This window comes from Lytechinus pictus, chromosome 7, assembly GCF_037042905.1.
Source record: "Lytechinus pictus isolate F3 Inbred chromosome 7, Lp3.0, whole genome shotgun sequence".
Taxonomy (NCBI): domain Eukaryota; kingdom Metazoa; phylum Echinodermata; class Echinoidea; order Temnopleuroida; family Toxopneustidae; genus Lytechinus; species Lytechinus pictus.
This window is the reverse complement of record NC_087251.1, coordinates 43,056,116-43,081,127: the sequence shown is the minus strand read 5'-3', so window position 1 is coordinate 43,081,127 and position 25,012 is coordinate 43,056,116. Positions and strand designations below refer to the sequence as shown.

The following is a 25,012-nucleotide window of genomic DNA, read 5'->3' as shown; positions in this document are numbered from 1 at the left end:
TCCGATTTATTTCAAACTTTCACCATTCTCTTTACTTTTTTTTCCCTCCTATCCCACATTACATTTTATGACCAAGGTTGAATTCCCTTTGAACTCCTTTGAACATATTTCCTTCTATGGATTCAACATTAGTTTTTAAAAAAGAATAATGATGATGATAATAATTCATTGTAAAAAGAATATAAATCAATAAATGAACTCAGATCTGTACACGGCCAATATTATGCGCACCCTATATATTACACATGTTTACAATTTGATCAAACATTTGAAGTTGTCAAAATTTTCATTCCCATTTACATCTTTACATCATATTTGGCTGAAATTTTCATGGTTTTGCATAATTTTACCCTATTCTGTAAACTGAGCACATATTTTGGATGGACTTTTACTTTAAAAAAAAAATGATTGAAGTTGACTTATCAACTGATTTATGTATTCTCTTCTCTTACAGTCGGATGCAGGATGGGAGGAGTACTACGACTACATCTTCCCCTCAGACGAAACGAACCAGTCCAACCTCAAGCTGCTTGCTATGGCTAAGATGTGGAAACAGAAGATGGCTGAAACCAATGACAACTCATGAGGAACCCAAGTTGATGACCATTGACCCTCAAGGTCACTCAGGAGGTCGCTCTCAAGGTTGCTTACAAGGTTATTCACGAAGTTGCTTCCATACCTTTGCAATAGTTCCCGTGCAACATGAAAGTACGGGTGAAAACCCATCCTGGTGACCATTGACTCTCAAGGTCGCTCAGAAGGTCACTCTCAAGGTCGCTTACAAGGTCATATCCATTCCATTGCAGTTCTTGTACAACATGACAGTACAGGTGAAAACCCATCCTGGTGACGATTGACCCTGATGGTCACTCACAAGGTAAAATCCATACCATTGCACAGTTCCTGTGAAACATGAAAGTATAGGGGAAAGTGCCGAAGTCAAACCTCTTGGAACGACACAAATCTGTTTGACTTAGTCAAATTCTGACTTAGAAGATGTAGAAACACGCTTTCCATATCCTGGTCTGAAATGATGCTTTGAGTGGGGCAGTTGCTAGACTTGTGGAAGGTCGAGCTATGCAGAGGCTACTGGACGCGATGGAATTTCATTCATGCGGGATATTCGTGAAGCCTGTCTACAGGGGAGATGAAGAGATGTGCATTCAGTTGGAACCACTCTGCTTTAATCATATTTGGACTAGAGAAACTTTGTATAGAGTGTAGGGACAACTCAGCAACAAAGTGTTTGAAAGGAACTCACCCCATGTAGGCTTATGACTTGTAGTCGAGCCAAATATAATTTTACAGTGCGTATAAAAAAACGGGACAGATTTGAAAAGTCTATTAAGTTTTTTTTTCAAATTTTGATGACTATATTTTGGTGTTAATAGGTGCTCTGAAGTCTTTCAAATGCCATTCGATAAATTTAGTTTCGTTCATGCTTGAGCGAACATGGAATGTTTTTTTGTGTGGGGTTAAAAAGGAGGCTTGCGCCAAAATGGCATAAAATGATCAATACGAATGATCGTACTTCTTGCTAATCTGCAGACTTCCTTTTGACCTTTTCATTATCTTTGCCTTAATTTTTGTCTCATAGGTGCCGCTTTTCCGACGGCGGCGGCGGGGTCAACACCAAAATTTAACCAAAGGTTAAATTTTTTTAATGACAGCATAACTTAGAAAGTATATGGACCTAGTTCATGAAACTTGAAATAAGGTTAATCAAGTATTACTGAACATCCTGCCTGAGTTTCAAGTCACATGACCAAGGTCAAAGGTCATTTAGGGTCAATGAACTTAGACCATGTTGGGGGAATCAACATCAAAATCTTAACCTAAGGTAACGTTTTTGAAATGTCATCATAACTTAAAAAATATATGGACCTAGTTCATGAAACTTGTTGAAAATAAGGTTAATCAAGTATTACTGAACATCCCGCCTGAACTTCAAGTCAGATGACCAAGGTCAAAGGTCATTTAGGGTCAATGAACTTTGGCAAGTTGGGGGTATCTGTTGAATTACCATCATAACTTTGAAAGTTTATGGATCTGATTCATGAAACTTGGACATAAAAGTAATCAAGTATCACTGAACATCCTTTGCGAGATTCAGGTCACATGACCCAGATCAAAGGTCAATGAACTTTGGCCATGTGGGGGTATCTGTTGAATTACCATCATAACTTTGAAAGTTTATGGATCTGATTCATGAAACTTGGACATAATCAAGTATCTTTGAACATTTTGTCCGAGTTTCAGTTCACATGACCAAAGTCAAAGGTCATTTAAGGTCATTGAACTTTGGCCATTTTAGAGGTAATTATTAGATTGCTGTCATAACTTTAAAAGTTTATGGGTATAGTGTATAAAATGTGGATATTTGGGTAATCAATTTTCACTGACAAGTTTTAGGTCACATGATCAAGGTCAAATGTCAATGAACGTAGTATTGTATCATTATATGAATGGTGTTTTTTGTGAATAATTATTTTATAGTAGTTTTCAAAGTCAGTACTGCTGCTATATTGAATCGCGTAATGCAGGTGAGACTCCAGAGGCATTCCACTTGTTAGACAATATTAGCACCCCAAAGTGTTCAATTTTGTGAATTTTCCAACACTGTCATGAACCCATTTTTAGGTATTTTATGATGACTTTTGTGCATCTCAAAGAAGCAGGTCCAAGCTATTATCTCTGAACAGTGATTTTCAGTTTAAATTTAAAAAAAAATCCTTTTCTCTTTCTTGAAACCTTTTATTCTGTTTCAAACTTGATTGAGAATGAAATTCTGTTTTTGAGAGAAAACGTACACATAAAAACCATGAATTCCATTTTGCAATGAGTCTTCTCCTTAAAAGTATAGAACCAAAACAGATTTTTCGTTTTGATTTACCGGTAAACAGAAAATCACTGTCCCTTATTATTTGCTGACTTTCCAAATTATCTGAAGTATCTGTTGTTTCATTAATGGATGTATACTATTAGTCTAGGAGATGGGGGGCTTTATTCAGAATTTTTGGTGGGGAAGGTTTGACAGGCTTATCTGGGGTAAAATTGTGTGCTGATTCCAAAAATGTCAGTCTTATTGACCGTACTCACAACATTTTAGCCATTTTGGCCAATTATTGACCAAAAATGACCAATTTGACCACGCTTTGGAAAATGGTCCCTTAACAGAATGCTTATGTGCCCACATCCAATTAAAAGGGTCTATCCTAAGTAAAAATTCACCCAGATTCCAGATAAAGTGGTTTCATTTGCCAAATCACAATAGAAGTGGTCATTTTGGCCATGTTTTGACCAAAATTGACAATTTTCATGAATTTTTTGTCCGAAATGTGTTACAAATATTGATCAGAACTACCGTAACGATTGGATGTCTTTAGAAATCCACATTTATTTTCAAAATGTGCGCTAGATCATAACAATCAACCTCATGTAATTTATTCCGTCAGTTTTGACCTATGAGGGTCATTTTGGGTACTTTAGACATAACTGACCATTCGCTCAGTTTTGCATAATAAACTGCAAATCGGAAGGAATTTGAGGTCTTCAGCTTGTTTTATATTCTTCCCTTATAAAATGAGAATGCATTTAAGGTCTATCTTGTGTAAAATTTTATGCTGATTCCAAATATGTCAATCCTAATTACCCTATTCAACAGCTTATGGTCATTTTGGCCACTTATGGCCCTCAAAATGACATTTGAGGGTCATTTTGGGTACTTTAGACATTACTGACCATTCGTTCAGTTTTGCGTAATAAACTGTTCAAATAGGCAAAGATTTGAAGTCTTCAGCGTGTATTATTTTCTTCCTTTATAAGATGGGAATGCATTTAAGGTCTATCTTGTGTAAAATTTTATGCTGATTCCAAATATGTCAATCCTAATTACCCTATTCAACAGCTTATGGTCATTTTGGCCACTTATGGCCCTCAAAATGACCAATAACAGTTCAAGTTATCTAAAAATGTTTCAGTATTACCAGGATCGTTACAAAGGTGTGCCGTGACACCAAATATTGGTGTATTAATTCTTTAAATTGAACATCTCAAAAGTATTTTGATCTCATGTAACTAATTCCATCAGTTTTGACATTTGAGGGTCATTTTGGGTACTTTAGACATTACTGACCATTCGTTCAGTTTTGCGTAATAAACTGTTCAAATAGGCAAAGATTTGAAGTCTTCAGCGTGTATTATTTTCTTCCTTTATAAGATGGGAATGCATTTAAGGTCTATCTTGTGTAAAATTTTATGCTGATTCCAAATATGTCAATCCTAATTACCCTATTCAACAGCTTATGGTCATTTTGGCCACTTATGGCCCTCAAAATGACCAATAACATAAGTTCAATTAATCAAAAAATACTTTGAATGTTACCAGAATCGTTACAAGGGTGTGCTGTGACACCAAATATTGGTGTATTAATTCTTTAAATTGAACATCTCAAAAATATTTTGACCTCATGTAAATTATTCCATCAGTTTTGACATATGGGTTCATTTTGGGTACTTTAGACATTACTGACCATTCGCGCAGTTTTGCGTAATAAACTGTTCAAATAGGCAAGAATTTGAGGTCTTCAGCGTGTATTATATTCTTCTCTTATAAGATGGGAATGCATTTAAGGTTCTAACCTTTGTAAAATTTTATGCTGATTCCAAATATGTCAATCCTAATTACCCTATTCAACAGCTTATGGTCATTTTGGCCACTTATTGCCCTCAAAATGACCAATGACATCAGTTCATTTTATCAAAAAATACTTCGGATGTTACCAGAATCGTAACAAGGGTGTGCTGTAGGATCTAACATTTGTGTAAGAAACCTTGAAATTGAACATCCCCAAAGTATTTTGACTACCTTGGTCATTTTGGCCACCTTGACCCCTGGGCTTGACCCCTGTCCAATGTGAATGTTAATTCAGCCTGTAGCGAACATGGTGAGGAGACAATCAGGACTGCGTTAATATTAGCTTCAATTATTGTTAAATGGGGAAAGTTTGAAAGCTTTTAGGTGAAAATCAGTACAATCATTCCACATAATCCAGTGTTATTGGCCTAACTATTGGACCCTGTGGTCATTTTGACCACTTTATCCTCACCAGAGACCATTCATGCTTTGATGATTAAAAAAGGGCTCAAATGTTGGTTAGTATCATTATCAGCAAGAACTACCAATAATCAGTGAAGAGTGTTGATAAATGTGATAAAATCCTTTACATCGAGCATATAAGGTGTTTGACTATGCACTGTGGTCATTTTCATGATTTTAGCCACCTTGACCATATAGTAAATGTAAATAGAAACTTCACATATATGGGACAGCAAATTCAGGAATGAGACATTTTAGCATCATTCAGTGTTAGGACATAACCCTAAACTTTCTGAAGTAGATTAATTTAATGATTCCATATATATATATCAGTCTTAATGACCATTTATGAGCTAGTGGTCATTTTGGTCCCGACAATGACCAATGACATCTAAATGTATCAAAAAAGATTCAAATGTTGTTGTTGCTCTGTGTTGTTAATAAGATGTTTTATATCAATTATAATAAGTGACGAATTACTTATTGATTTCAATATAATATTACTAACAGTACGTAATCAAAATGTTGTGACCATTTTGGTCATTTGGGCCACTTTGACCATTTTATATAATGTACACTGCAAAAACTCCGGTGTTGATTTAACACCAGCCCGGAATTTATATATGTCCACACCAGAGAAGTGTTAAACAGCACCAGTTACGTTTTGGTCTAACACCAGAAAGGTGTTTATACAACAGCATATTAAAACAGCATCGGCTTGATTCAAAACTGGTGTTGTTTCAATACTTATCTGGTGTGGACATATATAAATTCCGGGCTAATGATAAATCAACACCATGCAGAGTTTTTGCAGTGTATAACTTTAGCAGTAAATAAACATGACTGTGGAGCAATTATGCAAATGCGTTCAATCCCTTTCGATTAGAAATATTACAAGCTCACATTGAGTAACTTTTTTTCCAAATACCTATCTACGGTCTATTGTGGCCCAATTGGTCACTGCCTGGTCCTTCAACAGCCAGAACATCATTCCATATGTTCTGGATGAAGGCACTAATCCTCAATTCAAAGGTGCGTCATTACAAAGCAATTGGTCAAAGTGAATTTCATGAATAGATTTAACTATCATGCATTCTACCACCTTTGCCATATGTATAATGTTTCACAAACCTCACATTGGCATGATTGGTGAAGTTGAAAGTGGAAAACTTGCCCTAAATTGTTAGAGTGGCCAAAAATCGGCACAGAGAATAATTTCATATAGAATGTGTTTTATTACCAAGCATTTCTTCAAAAGAATTCAGGGTAAATATGAGGTTTTTGAAGCGTTGTACAAAAAACTCCAAGATGGTCAAAATGAATGATGGTCAAAACTCTTAATGAAGTCCACTGTGACCAATATTGCTTTGTAAAGATTCTCAGTATAATTTGACTTTAAAGAAGGTAAATATTGCTGGCTTTTTAGGACCATACAGTGACCAAAGGGGCCACGGTAAACAGTCGCAAGATATTTGGTACAATTCTTACTCAAGGTGAGCCTTTAAATATTTTCAATAAAAGGGATTGAACACACTTTCATAGACCTACAATTGCTGCTCAATCATGTTTATTTCAAAATTCACACATTGGATAAATGGTCAAAGTAGCCAAAATGACCAAAATTGTCAAATTTTGATTATGTACCATTGATCATACCATATTGAATTAAACGATTTGTCACTGATTCAAAAATACACAACAAAATTTGATTTTTTTTATTCATGCAATTGTAATTGGTAATTGCAGGGACCAAAAGCGACCAAAATGACCACTAGTTTGTAAATAGTCATTAAGACTGATATATTTGGAATCATTGTATTAATCTACTTCAGAAAGTTTGGTTATATGTCCTATCTAGCATTAAATTATGTAAAAATATCTAATTCCTGAATTTGCTACCCGCTATAATTGAAGTTTCCATTAATATTTACGAAGAGGTCAGTGAGCCTAAAATCATGAAAATGACCAAAGTGCATGGTCAAACAACCTTATGTATAGGTACTCGATTTGAAGGTTTTATCATATTTTTCAACACTTTTGATTATTGTTGTCGTAGCTCACGCTGATAATGATATTAAGCAACATTTGAGCCCTTTTCAAACCAAAGAATGTGTGGTTACTAGTCATATTGAGGAAAAAATGATCAAAATGACCACAGGGTCCAATAGTAATAGGCCAATAACACTGGCTTATATGGAATCATTGCATTGATTTACACCCCGTAACTTTCAAACTATTCACATTTAACAATAATTGATGCTAATTTTAACGCAATCCTGAATGTCTCCTCGCCATGTTCGATATAGGCTTAATTAGTATACACATTGGGTAGTGGTCAATGTGGCCAAAATGACCAAGGTGTTCAAAATACTTTTTGGATGCTCAATTTAAAGGATTCATAAACACCAGTGATAGGTGTCACGGCACTTCCTTGTAACGATTGTAGTAACATTCAATTTTTTTGGGGGATAAATTTCAGTATTGAACTGATGGAATTGGTCATTTTGAGGGACAAAAAGTGGCCAAAATGACCATAAGCTATTTAATAGGCTTGTTAAGACTGATATATTTGGAGTCAGCATAACATTCTACACAAGATTGACCTTTAAATGCATTTCCATAGAAGAAAAGATACGCTGAAGGCCTTAAAATCCCCACCTATTTGCACAGTTTATTATGCAAAACTGCGCGAATGGTCAGATACATATATGTCTATAGTATCCAAAATGACCCTAGGTCACTTACATGAGGTCAAAATACTTTTGAGATGTTCAATTCAAAGGATTAATACACCAATGTTAGGTGCCACAGCACACACTTTGTTACGATTCTGGTAACATTTAAAGTATTTTTGGATAAACTGAACTGATGTCATTGGTCATTTTGAGGGCAAGAAGTGGTCAAAATGACCACACGCTGTTGAATAGGGTCATAAGACTGATATATTTGGAATCAGCATAAAATTCTACACAAGAAGGACTTTTTAATGCATTTAATTTTATAAGGGAAGAAGAAAAACATGCTAAAGACCTAAATTTCCTGCCTATTTGAACAGTTTATATTGCAAAACTGAGCGAATGGTCAGTAATGTCTAAAATACCCAAAATGACCCTCACAATTATGTCAAACCTGATGGAATAAGTTACATGAGATCAAAATACTTTTTGAGATGTTCAATTTAAAGAATTAACACATCAATATTTGGTGTCACATCACAGGCTTGTTACGATTCTGGTAACATTGAAAATATTTTTAAATAAATTGAACTGATGTCATTGGTCATTTTGAGGGCCATAAGTGGCCAAAATGACATAAGCTCTTGGATAAGGTCATTAAGACTGATATATTTGGAATCAACATAGAATTCTACACAAGACAGATCTTTAAGTGCATTCCCATTTTACAAGGGAAGAATATAAAACAAGCTGAAGACCTCAAATTCCTTCCGATTTGCACAGTTTATTATGCAAAACTGAGCGAATGGTCAGTTATGTCTAAAGTACCCAAAATGACCCTCATATGTCAAAACTGACGGAATAAATTACATGAGGTTGATTGTTATGATCTAGCGCACATTTTAAAAATAAATGTGGATTTCTAAAGACATCCAATCGTAATTCTGATTAATATGTGTAACACATTTCGGACAAAAAATTCAGGAAAATTGTCATTTTTGGTCAAAACGTGGCCAAAATGACCACTTCTATTGTGATTTGGCAAATGAAACCACTTTATCTCAAATCTGGGTGAATTTTTACTTAGGATAGACCCTTTTAATTGGATGTGGGCACATAAGCATTCTGTTAAGGGACCATTTTCCAAAGCATGGTCAAATTGGTCATTTTTGGTCAATAAAATTGGCCAAAATGGCTAAAATGTCGTGAGTACGGTCAATAAGACTGACATTTTTGGAATCAGCACACAATTTTACCCCGGATAAGCCTGTCAAACCTTCCCCACCAAAAATTCTGAATAAAGCCCCCCATCTCCTAGACTATATGTAGGGCATGATTACTAGGAGAAAATGATATGTTCACAAGGTTACAAATGATTTTCAAGTATTGTGAGGTTTATAATTAATTATGACTTGTAGGTTTTTGTGGAGTTAACTCGGTTTACATGAAGTTAGTATTTGTGTTTACTATTCTGCAAAAGTGGACCCAAAGGTTTTCCAGAGTTTTCCCCGAATGAATATTATCTCTGTTTTTTTACCCTGGATCTACTTGTCATAGAATAATTGTTTAAAGGGGAACGTAAGTCCCGGACCATGGGGAAATTGGATCGTAAGCAATTTGCAAAAGGCTTGTTTACTTTAAGCACACAGTAATAATACTATACTGAATTAATGAAATCAAAAATTGGGAAGCGCAAATTCAACCCATCCCAGGGTCGTCATTTATTTTGAGTTGCCGAAGTTCTCTTCATTCCTTCGTCCTAGACTCTTAACTGGTCTCTTGATTGTTAATCCAAATAAACGTCATGTACTAGTATTACACTTATATGTTCAAAGTGAAAATTTACTTTGCATCTTGATGGCTCTGCGTCAATTATTATTATTATTTTTCAGATTCTATTTGCAATTGCTTTTTCATGTGACCAGCCACCCACAAAGCAACAATAAGTTGCCAGGGAAGCTTCTCTGTAAATGGCCAAAATAGTAAATTTGATCCTCAAATGAAAAAAATTAGCTTCTTCATACTGTCAAAATTTAAGATTAGAAAAGTTAAATAAAAAAAAAAGAGATACAAGAGTTTCTTTGACATTAGTTTTTTTCTGCAGGCTGCTTGAAAGTTCCACAGAGGGCTTCACCATGGTTTATGACTTGCGTTCCCCTTTAACACAAAGACCCCCACCCCCCCCCCCCCATTTGAATTTGTGCGCAATGCAGCACAATAGCATCATATACACTTATTTTCCATGAATATCATTAATGTGTTCTGTCCAGTTTCATAAATCATTATGATACAAAAAGAGTTTATGAAAAAAAAAAATTTCATATTCTAAATTAGAGATTAAGATTATTTCAAATGCAGGAATAGCAAAGTTTGTTCTAAGCTAATTCAGTCTATTTTTTATTTTAATTTTACAAAATATTTTTGTATCATCTGCATAGATGATGAAATTTGTTATTTCAAAGGATTCAATGATGTCATTAACACGAATTAAAACAACAACAACAAACACCCAGGAAAATTTCTTTGCAGGATAACACATGTTTTGGAAAGAATATCTTTTTGACAAAATATCAGATTAAAAGAAGTAACCTGAAAAAGTAAACTAAATTGGTCCAAAGATGTGCAAGATGCAAAAGGTCAAAGGTCACAGAGGTCATTTTTTACCCCAAAATATCCTTCATGAAAAAATAAATAACCGTGTGAAGATTCAACTTCAAACTTACATCTGGCGTATGGGTGTGACAAAGATCATGAATCCATCTAATTTATATCAAAGTTTCATTAGTCCCAGTAATATATCGTGCTAGACTGCTAGTGATGTATTTTTCTTTTTGTTTCATTATATCCAGAGTATATAGTCATGGTGTTTATGAATCTAGCAAAATAATTCTTGGAACCGTTACATGAATATATTAATCTGACTGAAAGTCCTGCCTAATTGTTAATGTGCATATGATATTTAATTTGCAGTCTCATTGATTCATACGCCATAGAGTGCATCTTCTGTGGGTGATCCAATCAATATGGTGATCTCCCGGGGGGGCCACTTCCATCGACAAGTGGATACCATGCGCGACCACGGGGTCTTGAAAAGCACCCTAAACACGTATTTTCCACATTCTGAAAATGCACCCCTTAACAAGTATTGGCGTGTGAAACCCTACCCTTAACAAGTATTGGAAACAAATACTATTGGCAAGTATTCCCAGAACTGAGCCCCTAAACAAGTACAGCGATGTATTTTCCATATTCTGAAAATGCACCCCTTAACAAGTATTGGAAAAAAACGATACCCTTAGCAAGTATTCCCTGAAATGACCCCTAAACAAGTACAGAGATATTTTATTGATTATGTCACGCGTCCGTCGGTTTTACCTTTAGACACCATTATTTTGGTTTAGTACAGCCCCACCTTCCACACCTCGCGCAAATCGGACTCTAAACACGTAGTGTTGGGGCAAAAAGGACATCCTTTATAAAACATTTTGATTTTGTTTTATCATCCCCGCATATTTGACCCTAAACACGTATATTTTTCCGAGCGAAATAGATACCCTTTTTTCAATATTTTTGTGTTTTTGACACCCTTATCACGTTACGTACGTAACGTGCCCTATCTTGAAAATGACATCCTTTTTACGTGTTTTTTTGGTCGCGCATGGTATCCACTCGTCAATGTAAGTGGCCCCCCCGGGGGTGATCTGTTACTTTCCACATGCAAGTAGAAATTGAGAGCGATTTTTTGGTCACTCTCAAATATTTGTGAAACACTTCTTTGATTTGTCTCTTATGTCACATAAGAGACAAATGTCTTATGTCACATATAATGCCAGATAGCTTGGACCTGCCCAATAATGTTTGCTTGTCTGTACTATGTACTTGTTTTATATTCATGATTTTATACTTATTTTTTTATAAAATTATGTAAGACCAGCAGCCTGGAAGATTTATTCAAGTTGCAGGACCGTAGCAGTTGACCTCTTTGATTGATGGTGGTAGGCCCTAAACCTTACAAACATGGCTTCCTGTCTGGTTTGAGCTGGGATCTTCCTGCCAGAATCACACAATTAGTGACGTCACTACCGAGAGATCTATTTTTCAGTATGCAGAGAAGGGCACTGGTCACTGTTGTGCATGGTATACAACTGACCACAATGTAAGTGCTTTAATAATGATTTCAATGATATTTTGTGTAGCCTAGAGTATGCAAGACAATGCAATCGGTTTTCCAGTAATTATGTACTGATGGCAAAAACATTTGTGAAAATATTGGGTGGCAATTTTCCCCATATCAGGATTTTCTCTCTTTAATTAATGACTGTAATCCCTTCTTTTGACCTTTACATTTATATCTTCCCATCCCTGTATCCTTTTGTTGGGTATGTGTCAATCCATTGATTACAGTCTTTCTTTATATACCTCCAAGTACTATCTGTTCTAGCTGTTCGGACTTTATCTTTGTTTCACATTGTTGCAACATGATATTTGCCATGACTGATTTAATAATTTGATAAAAGGATAAACAATTTTTTATAAGAAATTTATATATATATATTTCTATATACAGACTTTGATCTAGTTTTTTTTTTTAATTGCAGAGCAATGATAGAGCAATGTGAATTATGGTGCAAAATATTTATTCTCTTTTTCCCTATGTGTTATTTTTGGGGTCAGACTAATTTGAATTAATATTTTTAAACTTTATCGCGGTCATTTCACCATTTACCTTCTTGAACCTCATGTTTTGCTAGAGCCGATGGCACCACCAGAAACATAAGGTGTGCCGAGTGTGTATCCATCATGAAATCACAGAATGAGAAGAGATAATGTGGACTGCACGAATGTTAAGATATGTGATGATAAGGTAGATTCTCAATATAGGTTTGTTTGCCCAAATCTTTAACTTCGGATATGAATTTTTCACCCATTTTTATGAGGATTATGCACCTGAATGGTTTTTCTACGGTGTGTTAAAAAAAAAATCTCCTTCAATCAAAGTAATATATGTAAGTCTGGAATCTTGTTTTAGAAGTGCAATGTCAAATTTTGATTTCTAGAGCCTTGCCAGTATAGTGTTTCAAGTTGACCCATATTGATATTTGAAATATTGATGGAGCGGTTTAGCCAATATGGCTTTTAAGCTCGGTGACATTTGTCAAGATCGATCAAAACTGGATTGCACTCCAAATTGACGCAGGTAACCATTTTGTTCTGCACAAAGAGAAGAATGAGGAACAGGCAACGTATGTTTGAAGAGAGGGATACTGACTTCCAGAAGTTTGTTAAAGTTGCATGTGACATCTTTATATTTGGTGTTTGGAATCTGGTAATGTTGCGATAATCTTCAAGTACTGTCTGACCACAAGGAATGGTGCTCCTTTCAACTTGATATCCGGAGCTCTTCAAAACCTCATGAAACTCACACACTTCTTGGACTCACAAACGCTGATATCTTGTGAGAGTGATGGCCTCTTCGTAGTGGCATTAGAGGAATTCTCAATGGATCTTGTTCGAGGTGGTCATTTGTGGATATTTTCCTAGATTAATTGACTCTGATGAAATGAAAGGCAATGTGAAGTCTTGGTATTATACAGTGCATATCAAAAAAAAGTTTACACTTTGAAAAAGCCCTGGCAATTGAAAAATATACAACATGTGGGTATTTTTTTCACATATATTCTTGGGTTTGGGTCTCATCTATCTAATGAGAGTAAAAATTTTGACAGAATGTTACACTTGAATGAGCACTGTCCATTTGTGTAAAGCTCGCAGAAATCTGTTTGCGCAGAAATGCTCGTTTTCACGCTGTGTCAAGGAAAAAGGCGAAATCAAACTTACCCTGCGAAACATTTCTCTTGCACTTTGAGTCAATTGAAGTCAAATGGATACAACATGTAAGCATTTTGTAACAATTTTGCCACCAAAATTAAAATTTTAACACTTAGTAAGCACAACCTTTACGCTTTTTGTGCCAGCTGGATCTGAGGACATAACTAAATCCAAACAAAAGCTTGTATCATACATCTCCAACATCTTTTTACTAAGTTTTTATCATTTAATGTGGGTTTACATTTCATTTTTCATTTAATACTTGTTTCTCCACACTTTTCCCAAGCTTAACAATGATTAACAAAATTAAAATCAAGCCTAAGCCATTTCATGAAAATCACAGCTCAGTGTAAAGCAAATATCATCATGATGGCCTCGGTGTGTGGGGGAGTGGGGTGGGGCGCAATGGCACTCTTCGAAGTGTTTTGGGCAAGAAAACAAATTTAAAAAGGTAAAAGATATCTACAAATCAATTTCACTAGCTAAATTCCACATAACTATTTCAAAGTTCTGCGCAAATCATTTTTCACTACATTTTCAAAAGTAAGTGGTGCTCACTCAAGCGGAAATATTTTTTGACAGTTATATCGTCATCTGATTTAATGGATCTGTACCAATGTTAAAATGTCAAAAAATCTTCAAGATATTACAAATGTATGATGTTAAAGGACTTTTTCTAAGTGTAAACTTTTTTTTGATACGCACTGTAGAGTCAGAGTCAATAAAGACCATTTTTTTGCTCCTCATGCGTGCCGATATTGTCACCAAAAGGGAAGCTTCATACATCTGGTACATTTTCTGGCTTAGTCTGTAACTCTATTATTAAACCACAATGCACTTGTTTGAATCCTAATAAGGCAGGTTCTTGAGGTCTTTGTCAACATTCATTTTCTGTGTCCAGGAGGAAATGCTTTCTTTGGAAAGAATTTTGAATAGATTTCCTGTGGAGAGGAAACTTCATCACATTCAGGTGTTCAGAAATGTAATCCCTTAAAGCGAGGGGAAGTTACTGTGTTTAACCCTATATAGCCAGGGCTATTTTGAAATTGCATAGCCGGGCGTAAGGCTTTTTAGCCACCCCCCCCTCCCCCCAAATCTTGGTCGTTGATTAGGGTCGGTATTCAATTTGATGCTTGGGCCAGAATTTTAAATACTAGTATTTTACTCAGTATTTTGCATTTAAAAAAAAAAAAAAATACACTTATCCATCTTTGGTATTCAATTGTATGTGGCTTTAATATAAGTCGGCCACATATCAGACTTAAGTCTGGCTTGCGTATAGTTTACAAACGTGATATGCCCAGTCATACATTCTGTGCTCAGATGATAACATACATTGCGCGTTATTTGGCTCAAACTTTTTCATGTCAAAATGGTTGTTAGTATTTTGCTTAAATTTGGCTGTATGAAGTAAAATACTTAGATGTGATCTAAATATGAGTTTTAAAATAAAGCCCCCCCCCCCCCCCCCCGGGCTAGATAGGGTTAAGTTATGCATGTACCTGTTATCATTGCCAGTTATTTTGGGAGAAGGGCCTCCACTCAATGATTCTGAATTTCAATATCCTTTGATCTTGTGCCATCTAAAACTCTTTCATGGGAACTTGCAAGTCTTTCACTTTCTTTGCACTGATCATACAATGCATAATTTGCAGACCATCAGAATTATTTCCTTCTTGCTTATAGTTCTTCTGATCATGTCAGAGAAGTTTCTCAGCCAGGTCCTGGAGCTTGACGACATGAAGTGGTGCTAGGCTGTTCATTCATCCATCTTCTGATCTGTTGGTAGGGCAGTGACTGGTTGATTTTTCCAAGTGTCCCTTTGGCTAAATAAATGGTTTCCTATATCCAGTGTGGAACAAGTTTGGGAAATTTTATTGGGTGCTGTCTGTTAGATTTGACATTGCATGTTTTAGTAGATTGTTCCAACTCTCCATGACCCTTTGGCTAAAGAAATGGTTTCGTCCATCCAGTCTGGAACAAGTTTTGGCAATTTTATTGGGTGCTTTCTGTGAGAGTTGCCATTGGTTCTTGATGAATATGGTTCCTTATATCCATGGAAAGATTTTTTTTTGAAATTTGAAATTTCGCTTCACTACTAGGGTTCATGCATTGTATTGTAACGATTGATGGGGGATTATAAACCATTGTGGAATATGAAGTGTACTCCCTCAGGACAAGCCTATGTTGAGGTCATAACCCATTAGATCTATCTTTCATTGTCGGTGCCTCGCCTGATCTCTCAGAGTTCATGGTAGCATGATGGATACAGTAGGCAAGCAAACATTTGGTTCATGTATGATGGTGAATAAATAAATTAGCTTGACAATTGACAGGGGGAAAATTCATCAATTCTTTTCCCTATTGGTTTCTATTTTGATCAAAATGTAGTGTTCATTGAAATTCATTGAAATGCTATTGCACCTTGTACAGAAAAGGGTATATTTATTTGCAATGTATTTTTGATATATTCCATTTGCTCTTTTGAAAAAAAAGCCCCCCCCAAAAAAAAAAGATAGCCGATGAATTTTTTTTTTAATGTGATGATATAAATTGACTTGTTTAATGAAAATAATTAGTAATTGATGCTAAATATTAAATTGTAGGGTCAGTCATGGAAAGTTAATGTTGAAAGGATGTGAAATGATTGAAAATGGGCAGATACAGGGAGTTAGTGATTATCACTGATTTGCTCTAAGCCAATCAGATGCAAGGATTTGTTGGTGAAAATCACTGACAAAAATCTTCATGAAATGCTTCCCTGGATGGATAGTACAGGGAGGTATGGAAAGAGAGCACAATCAGTGGATTAAATGCTATTTGTATTGAATGGGGGAGGGGGAGATGGTTGTAAGAAAGGGTGGTGGTTTTGTTCAAGGGCAAATGAAAAGAATACAAAGGAGATTGACAGACCGATTCTTATGGCAAGGAAGGGGAGTAGTTTGGAAAGATTGAGGGGGGGGGGGTAAAAGAAATTTCTTCTTGAGGCAAATTTCAGATGAATATGAATTAAGTTCACCCCCCCCCAAAAAAAAAAAGTAACTGTTGCCCCCAGGAACACAATCACTTGGAAAGTCGATGGATTGTCTTGCATACTATTGGCTACATAAAATATCATTAAAATCATTAACAAAGCCCTTTCATTGTGGCAAGTTGTTTACCATGCACAGCATTATCCAATGTCCTTCTCTGTGCACTGAAAAATAGGTCTCTCAGTGGTGATGTCACATATTGTGTGATTTTGTCAGGAAGACCCCAGCTCAGACAAGGCTGCTGGTCATTTTGTGAGGGGGTAGGGTTTGCCCCATTGAATTCAGAGGTCAGCTGCTATGGTATCCTGTATACTTGAATGAATCTTCTTGGCTGCTGGTCATTTTTTTTTTGTTCACTCTTACTGTGAAAATAAATTAAAAATCTTAGAAATTAAAACTTATTTTAGCCTCATTTGTGTACCTATATACCGACAAATTCCCCCCTCCCTTATCAATTTGACGTGCCCGCCTTGCCCCCCCCCCCCCCAATTTCAACCTGCCCCTTTTTCATCCATTTTGACACCCCCTTTTCCCTTTTTTTTTGGGGGGGTGGGGGTGCCAAGGGCCCTGTTGCATAAAATTACTATATAGTCATTTTGCCATCTAATGTTTCCATGTTAGCTACCATTGGATGGTATGACCTTATACAATACACATCATGGAGGGCATTAGAAAGAATCATACACACAATGTAACTGGAAGTTCCAATATCCTCAAGGCAGAGCCGAGTGTTTGGAATGTTTCTAAAGTAACAAGTGTGTGCAATTATTCTAATGCCCAAGCAACATGATGTGCATTATTTGTTTTATAAGATAGTGATATGGATTTCTATTTGATAAACCATCATCTCTTCACCATGACCAGTCAAAAGGACCGGTTTTTTCCCCGAGCGCATAGAGAAATAGTCATAGTGATGTTTGATATGCGCTATATAGAAAATATGATCATAAGTAGCACCAATTTTGGTAATTTTTCCTGTTAGCTATAATGTATTACTGATCATGTGATAGATTTCAGCCAATCATTTGATTAGGGTCCATATCACCATTTTATATGATCTTTTATGCAACAGGGCCCAGGGCCTGTATTCTGAAAAATTGTGTCATTTTTACAACCCCGTTGTTAACTTATGTAGAATGTCATTATTTATCACATTTCTGTACTTTTCCTTAAAATAAAATATTAAGTAACCTGGACTTATTTTCATTGTACTTCCCCTTTTTTCATATCGAATATAGGCAATAAGCAAAAAAAAAGGATATAAAGCAGCCAGAAATACCATTTTAAAATTTGTAATGGCATTCAATATAGAAAAGGTAATGCAAAGAAACACAATTTTCAGAATACCGGCCAGCTTTTAGGTTGTACAATGTGCAGAAGGTAAACCAAAAATTAGAAGGCTTATGCTCTATTGTATTCCTTTTTTTTTTTTAAAGAAAATTTCTAAGGCCTACATTTTCCAGGTGCAATTTCCATCTTTTCCAAGATTTGAGAAGAAAGGCCGAGATGAAATTTTAAGTTATGAATTAACCGAGTGATATGTCACTGAATATTTGTAATCAGGAGTAGGCGAGTTCCTTTTTGTTTTCAATGACCCTCACAATTCAAATTACCTTCTGCACTGTATAAACCAAATATTCAAGTTAGTGGCAATTTTGCAGGTTTGCAAGATTATCTTGTAACATTAGTGAAATGCAGATCCACAACAATTTCAGAGTATAAGTTTCGAGAATCTTGTCAGTTCGACATTTAAAATTATCTTCAATTTTTATATTTTAGAAGTGAAGTGAACTTCACAAAATGAAAAAATTTATTAAATACATTTTGATTTTGAAACGATTCTAAATTTGCTTGAATATTATTTCAAGATGTGCTGTATTTTCTATTTTGTCACCTATTTGATTCATATTTTTAAATAATGGAATTTACAAAACAAAAATGAATACTATTTCAAATTGGCAATGTTCAAGGTTATTTTTAGTTAGACAAATTTGAGTTTTCCAAAGTTTGTAACATCTATCATAAGATGTTTTGCTCAAGTTTTTGATATGGTTAATTCATGTGAAGATGCATTTCACTAAGTTTACTTTATTTTCCAAAATCTTTAAGAAAATGAGGTAGGCAGAATATACATAAAGGGGATTTAAAAATTAGTCATTCGACCGTTGCGGGCATTACTATCATGTGCAAATTTTAATGTAACCAAACGGTCGCAAAACTAAGTGTGAAAGTCCCTTCAGAGGTAGATCATCTTCTTTGCTCATGAGCAAATAAGATCTGCAGGGGGGGTTGAGAAAGGGGAGGAGAGAGACAATGGAAGAAAGAGACAGAGGGGAAGAGAGGGATGGACAGAAAGAAAGAGAGGGAGAAATGGCAGAGAGGAAAAAGTTTTGTACTAGAATAAATACAAGTAGCCGAAAGGAGCTTAACCATTGGCGGCAATTTCATGGGATATTTGGTCCATATGGGGGGGGGGTGGATGAGACAACCCTCTCCAATAAACTACTGTACAAAATTTTAAAAATCAAAGAGGAAGGGAGACATGTTCCCTTTCCTTGGAATCACCGCCAATAGTAACACAATCATTTATTAATAAATCATCAAGGCAAAATAACAAATTCTTTAAAAATTTGGCCATATTTCATTTACACAGCAACTAATAGTTCGGATTTAGCAAGTGCACTTATAAAAATAGCCCTACCGTATTTTATTTTCGGGGAGATGGGAGCAATAAAAAGGATACAACGAAACATTTTTACTTGTCAAATTCTATACCTATAAAACTTATTTTTGAAGACTTTAAAGTTTGTCAGGTGATAATCACCAGTACTGACCGCAAAGAAACGTTGTTAGCGCTAACAGAGGCCATGTTACAACAGGTAATGTGGCAGCGATGCCTAATGTTACAACAATACATTATTTACACATTGAAATAAATGTTTTGACTTCACAATCCGGAAGATGTGACTGGGCTTACTGTTAACGTTCTGTTAGACTTACAACGTTTCTGTGCGGTCGGTACAGAATGGACTAATTCATCAAGAGCAGATATCAGAAATATATCGTTACTTATAGTCCCAGCACCCCAATCCCCCCCCCCCCCCCCAAAAAATAGATAGAAATGTCCATGAAATTAATTCACTTCAAAACGGTCTATTGAAATATTTGCCTTATCACCGGCAGTCTTTTTTTTTTAATCTGTAATCTGAATTTGCATCTGAGAGGGGATATGGTCTACAAATTTCCTACACTTCTGCATCTAACCTGTGCACCAAGCCCACCAAGAGTGAATGAAGTGAATAAAAAAAGTAAATATACCAGAAGCACTGAAGAAGCATCCCGAGAGAAGCATTAATCCAAGAGGAAGGAATCAATATCAAACAGCATATAAAAAATTACAATATATATATATTTAGTTGCCTGAAGATCGCACCTGAAATTAAATTTGATGAACCTCCAGTCAACCTTGCGAACTTGTGTTTATTATTCAAAGCTCTTCCTGTGAAGGACATCGAGCACTCTATACAAGGATAGAATTCCCGAAGTATATATATATATATATATATATATATAATATAATTTTTGTTCATTTGACATTCGTATATATAAATGAACGAATGAATAAACAAATGAGTGATTGGATGGATGAATTGATGGATGGATGGATGGATGGATGAATAAATAAATGAATGCATGTGGTCATACACAAATCAATGAATGGCTAAGTGAGTGAATGAATGAATGAATGAATGGATGGATGAATGAATGAATGCATGTATGCGAGCATACATGAATTAATGAATGGATATATGAATGAATAAATGGATGAATGGATGGATGGATGGATGGATGAATGGATGGATGGATAGATGAATGAATGAATGCATGTATGCGAGCATACATGAATTAAAGGTCAAGTCCACCCCAGGAAAATTATGACTTGAATAAATAGAGAAAAATCAAACTAGCATGCATAGTGCTGAAAATTTCATCAAAATCGGATGTTAAATAAGAAAGTAATGACATTTTAAAGTTTCGTTTATTTTTCACAAAACAGTTATATGCACAACTCAGTGACATGCAAATGAGAGAGTCGATGATGTCCATCACTCACTATTTCTTTTGTTTTTTATTGTTTGAATTATACGATATTTCAATTTTCACCAATTTGACATTGAGGACCAATTTAACTGAGCCGTAAGATGTTATAACAATGGTAATACCAAATGTTCAGGGAGGAATAAAACTTTGTCTCACCGGACGATGTGGAGAAAATTAGAATAATTCATATTTCATATAATAAAATACAAAAGAAATAGTGAGTGATGTCATCAGTTCCCTCATTTGCATACCGAACAGGATGTGCATATAACTGTTTTGTGAAAAATAAACGAAACTTTAAAATGTCATTACTTTCTTATTTAACATCCGATTTTGATGAAATTTTCAGTGTTTTGCTTGTTGGATTTTGCTCCTTTTTTCAAATCAACTTTTGCTGGGGTGGACTTGTCTTTTAATGAATGGATGAATGAATGGATGGATAGATGAATGAATAAATGGGTGAATGGATGGATGGATGCTCATCCATGGACTTTCAAAATTGACCCTAAAGTAAACATTCTTCATTTCAGATTCCTTCTCAAAGGGACTCATACCCTAAACAAGTATTCTTTCATGTTTTCCCTAGCCTTTATAATACCATTTTCACGTATCCAGAGTTGGAGATTACTTCTTGAGTTTGGAAATTTTTATATACCCTTTTTACTTTACGCTCCTACATCGCTTGGCCAGGAAAAGCGAGCTTTTTCACGCTTTTCTGGAAGAGCATGATGTTGTTGTCCACCTTAAATGGCAGTACCCCCCCCCCCCCTCCATTCCCCCTGAGCTCCCTTCCCAGGGTTCCTCAGGCAAGCGGAAGATCAACTTGATTTTGATCATCTCCTCACCATGATGGACTACATCGGGAGAACTTTCCACCATAGTATTTTCAGGATACTCGTCGACAGAAGTCTACCATCCACGTCCTACTCCTTCTCATAGTAAAACTGGGTCCTTTCGTGCATGGAGGAAGTCAGTCGACTTGCATGGCCATTCAACAGTGACATCATCAGACCTCATCTCACCATCAGATAGCTGCGTGCAGAAGGGCGGATGCCTTTCAAGTTCCAAGCAACTTTCTCCTATACAACTAACCCACCATACCAGCCATAATCTCCTGATGAAAACCTGCTCCATGAATTTCTTCGCTGACCAGGCCGCATGGATGGTGATGTGAAGACTTGATCTATTCCACTTTCATTTGTGGCTCAGGGTGTACTTGCAACAGATGGCAATCGATCTTATTGAAAGTCTTGGACCACTCCGGACTAATTTTTTGCTGAAGGAAAAACAAAACAGAACAGAAAACAAATAAAACAATCTGATACATGTTCCGTTTTTCTTCTATGTCATCGAACAAAATAACAAACCTAGAGCCCGATTGGTAAAGAGCTACAACTATGGTTTTGCATTTATCTGTCAACTTCCATCTGCCAATGAAAATCATGGTTTCAGTGGTAGTTAAAAAAAGTTGTCATAGTTTTAACACAGACTCTACCCTTTTTTTTCTAGTGTCTCGTTACTCTCGTATCAATCTGAAAAATCCCTGCAACCAAATTAAGTTGATTCCTGTTAACACACATAATTGCTGTTCAAGACAACTCGAATATATAAGTTTGCAATTTGCATAAAATGAGCAAAATAAACAAGCACAATGAAATTTTTATCAAAATCTAATGTAAAACAAAAAAAGATACATTTAAAAAATTGTTCATTTTTCATAAAAATAAGCTAAAGATACATTAAAATACATTGCCACGGGGCATAATAATGGATAACTCTTAATTTGAGAGAGTAGATCACTATATCTACCTTGGGCAACACGTCAGAAAGGATCACGAACAACTAGAAGAAGTTAAAAGGGGGACAAGGGCCGGATGGAACGCTTTGGGGAATTTCAATGACATTATTAAGAGCAATATGCCAATTTGCCTTAAGAGAAAAAAAAATAACCAATGTGTTCTACCGGGGTGTTCTACCGGCAGTGACCTATGGTTCCGAAACCTGGTCTGTAACAAAGTAAATGGAACAGAAACTAAAAACCACTCAACACAGTATGGAACATACAATGCTACGGATATTAAAACGTGACAGGAAAACCATATAATGGATTAGGAGCCAGACTAGAGTAATATACATAATCAAAGCAATTAAATCAAATGAAATTGAGATGGGCTGGCCACCTTGCAAGATCGATCACATGACAATAGATGGACCAAACGCATCACAGAATGGAGACCATGGATCACACAATCGGGGTAGACAAAAATTGAGATGGAGTGACGAGCTCACAAATTTCATTGGCATAAATTGGATTGCATCAGCACAAGACAAGCGCCTTTAGCACCACTTTGAGGAGGCCTTCAACTTGAAGTGAGCGGTGATATGCAATACATGAGAGAGATGGTGTCACACGAACACTATTCATTTAATATTTCATTAAATGTATTGTACAATATTTTGATTTTTGCAGCTAGGTTTGACAATAAGGAAGCTCTTCATTTAATCACAATTACAACAATGGTAAATCCACATGTCTATGGAAGGAATCAACTTATTTCATATGCTTTGTAATGAGGTATGAATTTAAACATTTTTTATTTCTTATAAAACCGAAAGTAGAATACAAAATGTATAGTGAGTGCATGACGTCATCTTTTTCGTCATTGGTCTACAAGAAGGATATGCATAACTATTTTGTGAAAATTCGAAAATTAAAAATGGCGCAACTTTCTTATTCTGCATATTGTTGCACTTTTTTCTGCTTATTCAAACCAATTTTGTTGAGGTGGGCTTCCCTTCTAGAGGCGGAGCTTAGTAACTTTGCTAATATTCTTTCAAAAATCTACGAAACATCCTATGTACAAGGCACCACTCCCCCCCCCCCCCCCCCAACAAAAAAGGGAAAAGGGAAATGGAGAGGGGGGGAAAGAAGGAGAAAGGAGAGAGAAAGAGAAGGAAATTAGGGAAAAGGAAAGGACGAAAGGGAGGGAAAGAAAACGAATGTAAGGAATAGAAGATAAGGAAAGAGTAGGAAAAGGGAGAGTGGAATCAAATGCCCTATTTTAAAAATACCCTTATTATATACTTTTGATAAATGCCCCTTTTCTTTTCTAGTTTGTTCTGTCATGGACCTATTAGGTCCATGGTTCTGTTAATGTACGTTCTGGTGGCGTTCCTTTTCTTTGAGAACAAGTGTTCCTAAATGAAGGGGGGGGGGGGGATTGTAAGAATAATCCTATAAACGTGCCTTGAAGACCCAGACCAGACCAAAAAAGAAATTGAAAAATCCATAGGCGGATCCAGGGGGCGAGGGGCCCGGCCCCCTCCCCCTATTGGCAGATCAAAAAAGGGGGAAGAATGGGGGGGGGAGAAAAAGAAGGGAAAAGAGAGGAGAACAAAAAAAGGAGAGGAAAAAAGAGGAGGAAGACGAGTGAATGAAATAAGGTGAGGGGATCAAGACCTGGGGGGCGTTTCATGAAAGGACTTGTCGGACGTTTTATCCGACAAGTCCCATTTTATCCGACAGTTACCATAGGAACAGTGCCTCTCAGCCAATCAAGTCAACATCAGAGAAAGATGTCAGATCCGACAACTTGTCGGATGAAAATATTGATGAAACGCTCCCCAGGGGAGTGTTTCATCAACATTTTCATCTGACAAGTTGTCAGATCTGATATCTTTCTCTGATGTTGATTGGCTGAGAGGTACTGTTACTATGGTAACTGTCGGATAAAATGGGACTTGTCGGATAAAACGTCCGACAAGTCCTTTCATGAAACGCCCCCCAGGAGAGTGTTTCCGACAAGTCCCATTTTATCCGACAGTTACCATAGTAACAGAGCTTCTTAGCCAATCAGATTCAAGGAAAGATGTCAGATCTGGTGAGCGTTTCATGAAAGGACTTGTCAGACGTTTTGTCCGACAAGTCCTCTTTTATCCGACAGTTACCATAGTAACAGTGCCTCTCAGCCAATCAGAATGAAGGAAAATTGTCAGATCTGACAACTTGTCAGACGAAAATGTTGATGAAACGCTCCCCTGGAAAATAATTTTTGAAAATCTTCATATCACTATATCAAAAGATAGGCCTACATATCTTGCTAAATGAATAGGCTGATATGGAGCTTAAAATGTCAAGTTTTGAAGTCAATATGCAAACAATATTTTAGCTCGGACATCGAGCTTTCATTATTTTGTTTGATTTACAAAATTATAAACAGTGATCTGTAAAATGTCCGTTTTATTTTCTGCTCGCGATTTGCGCTCGCATTAAATGT

At 36.0% G+C, this 25,012-nt stretch overlaps 1 protein-coding gene across 2 annotated transcripts in view; it reads left to right on the top strand.

The window, feature by feature from the left end:
* Positions 1-9,593, top strand: part of LOC129264378 (crooked neck-like protein 1) — a 31,790-nt gene extending 22,197 nt beyond the window's left edge. Inside the window, exons 14-15 of one of the 2 annotated variants that reach the window (XR_010294232.1) lie at positions 455-2,973; positions 9,092-9,593. Coding sequence is in view for 1 of the 2 variants with exons in the window: in XM_064102758.1 (XP_063958828.1) it covers positions 455-586 (132 nt within the window). In the remaining variant the exon portion in view is untranslated. Of the gene's footprint in view, positions 1-454; positions 4,178-9,091 lie in introns of those variants that run through there. The other variant, XM_064102758.1, reaches the window with a different exon arrangement.
* The last annotated feature ends 15,419 nt before the right edge of the window (positions 9,594-25,012 follow it).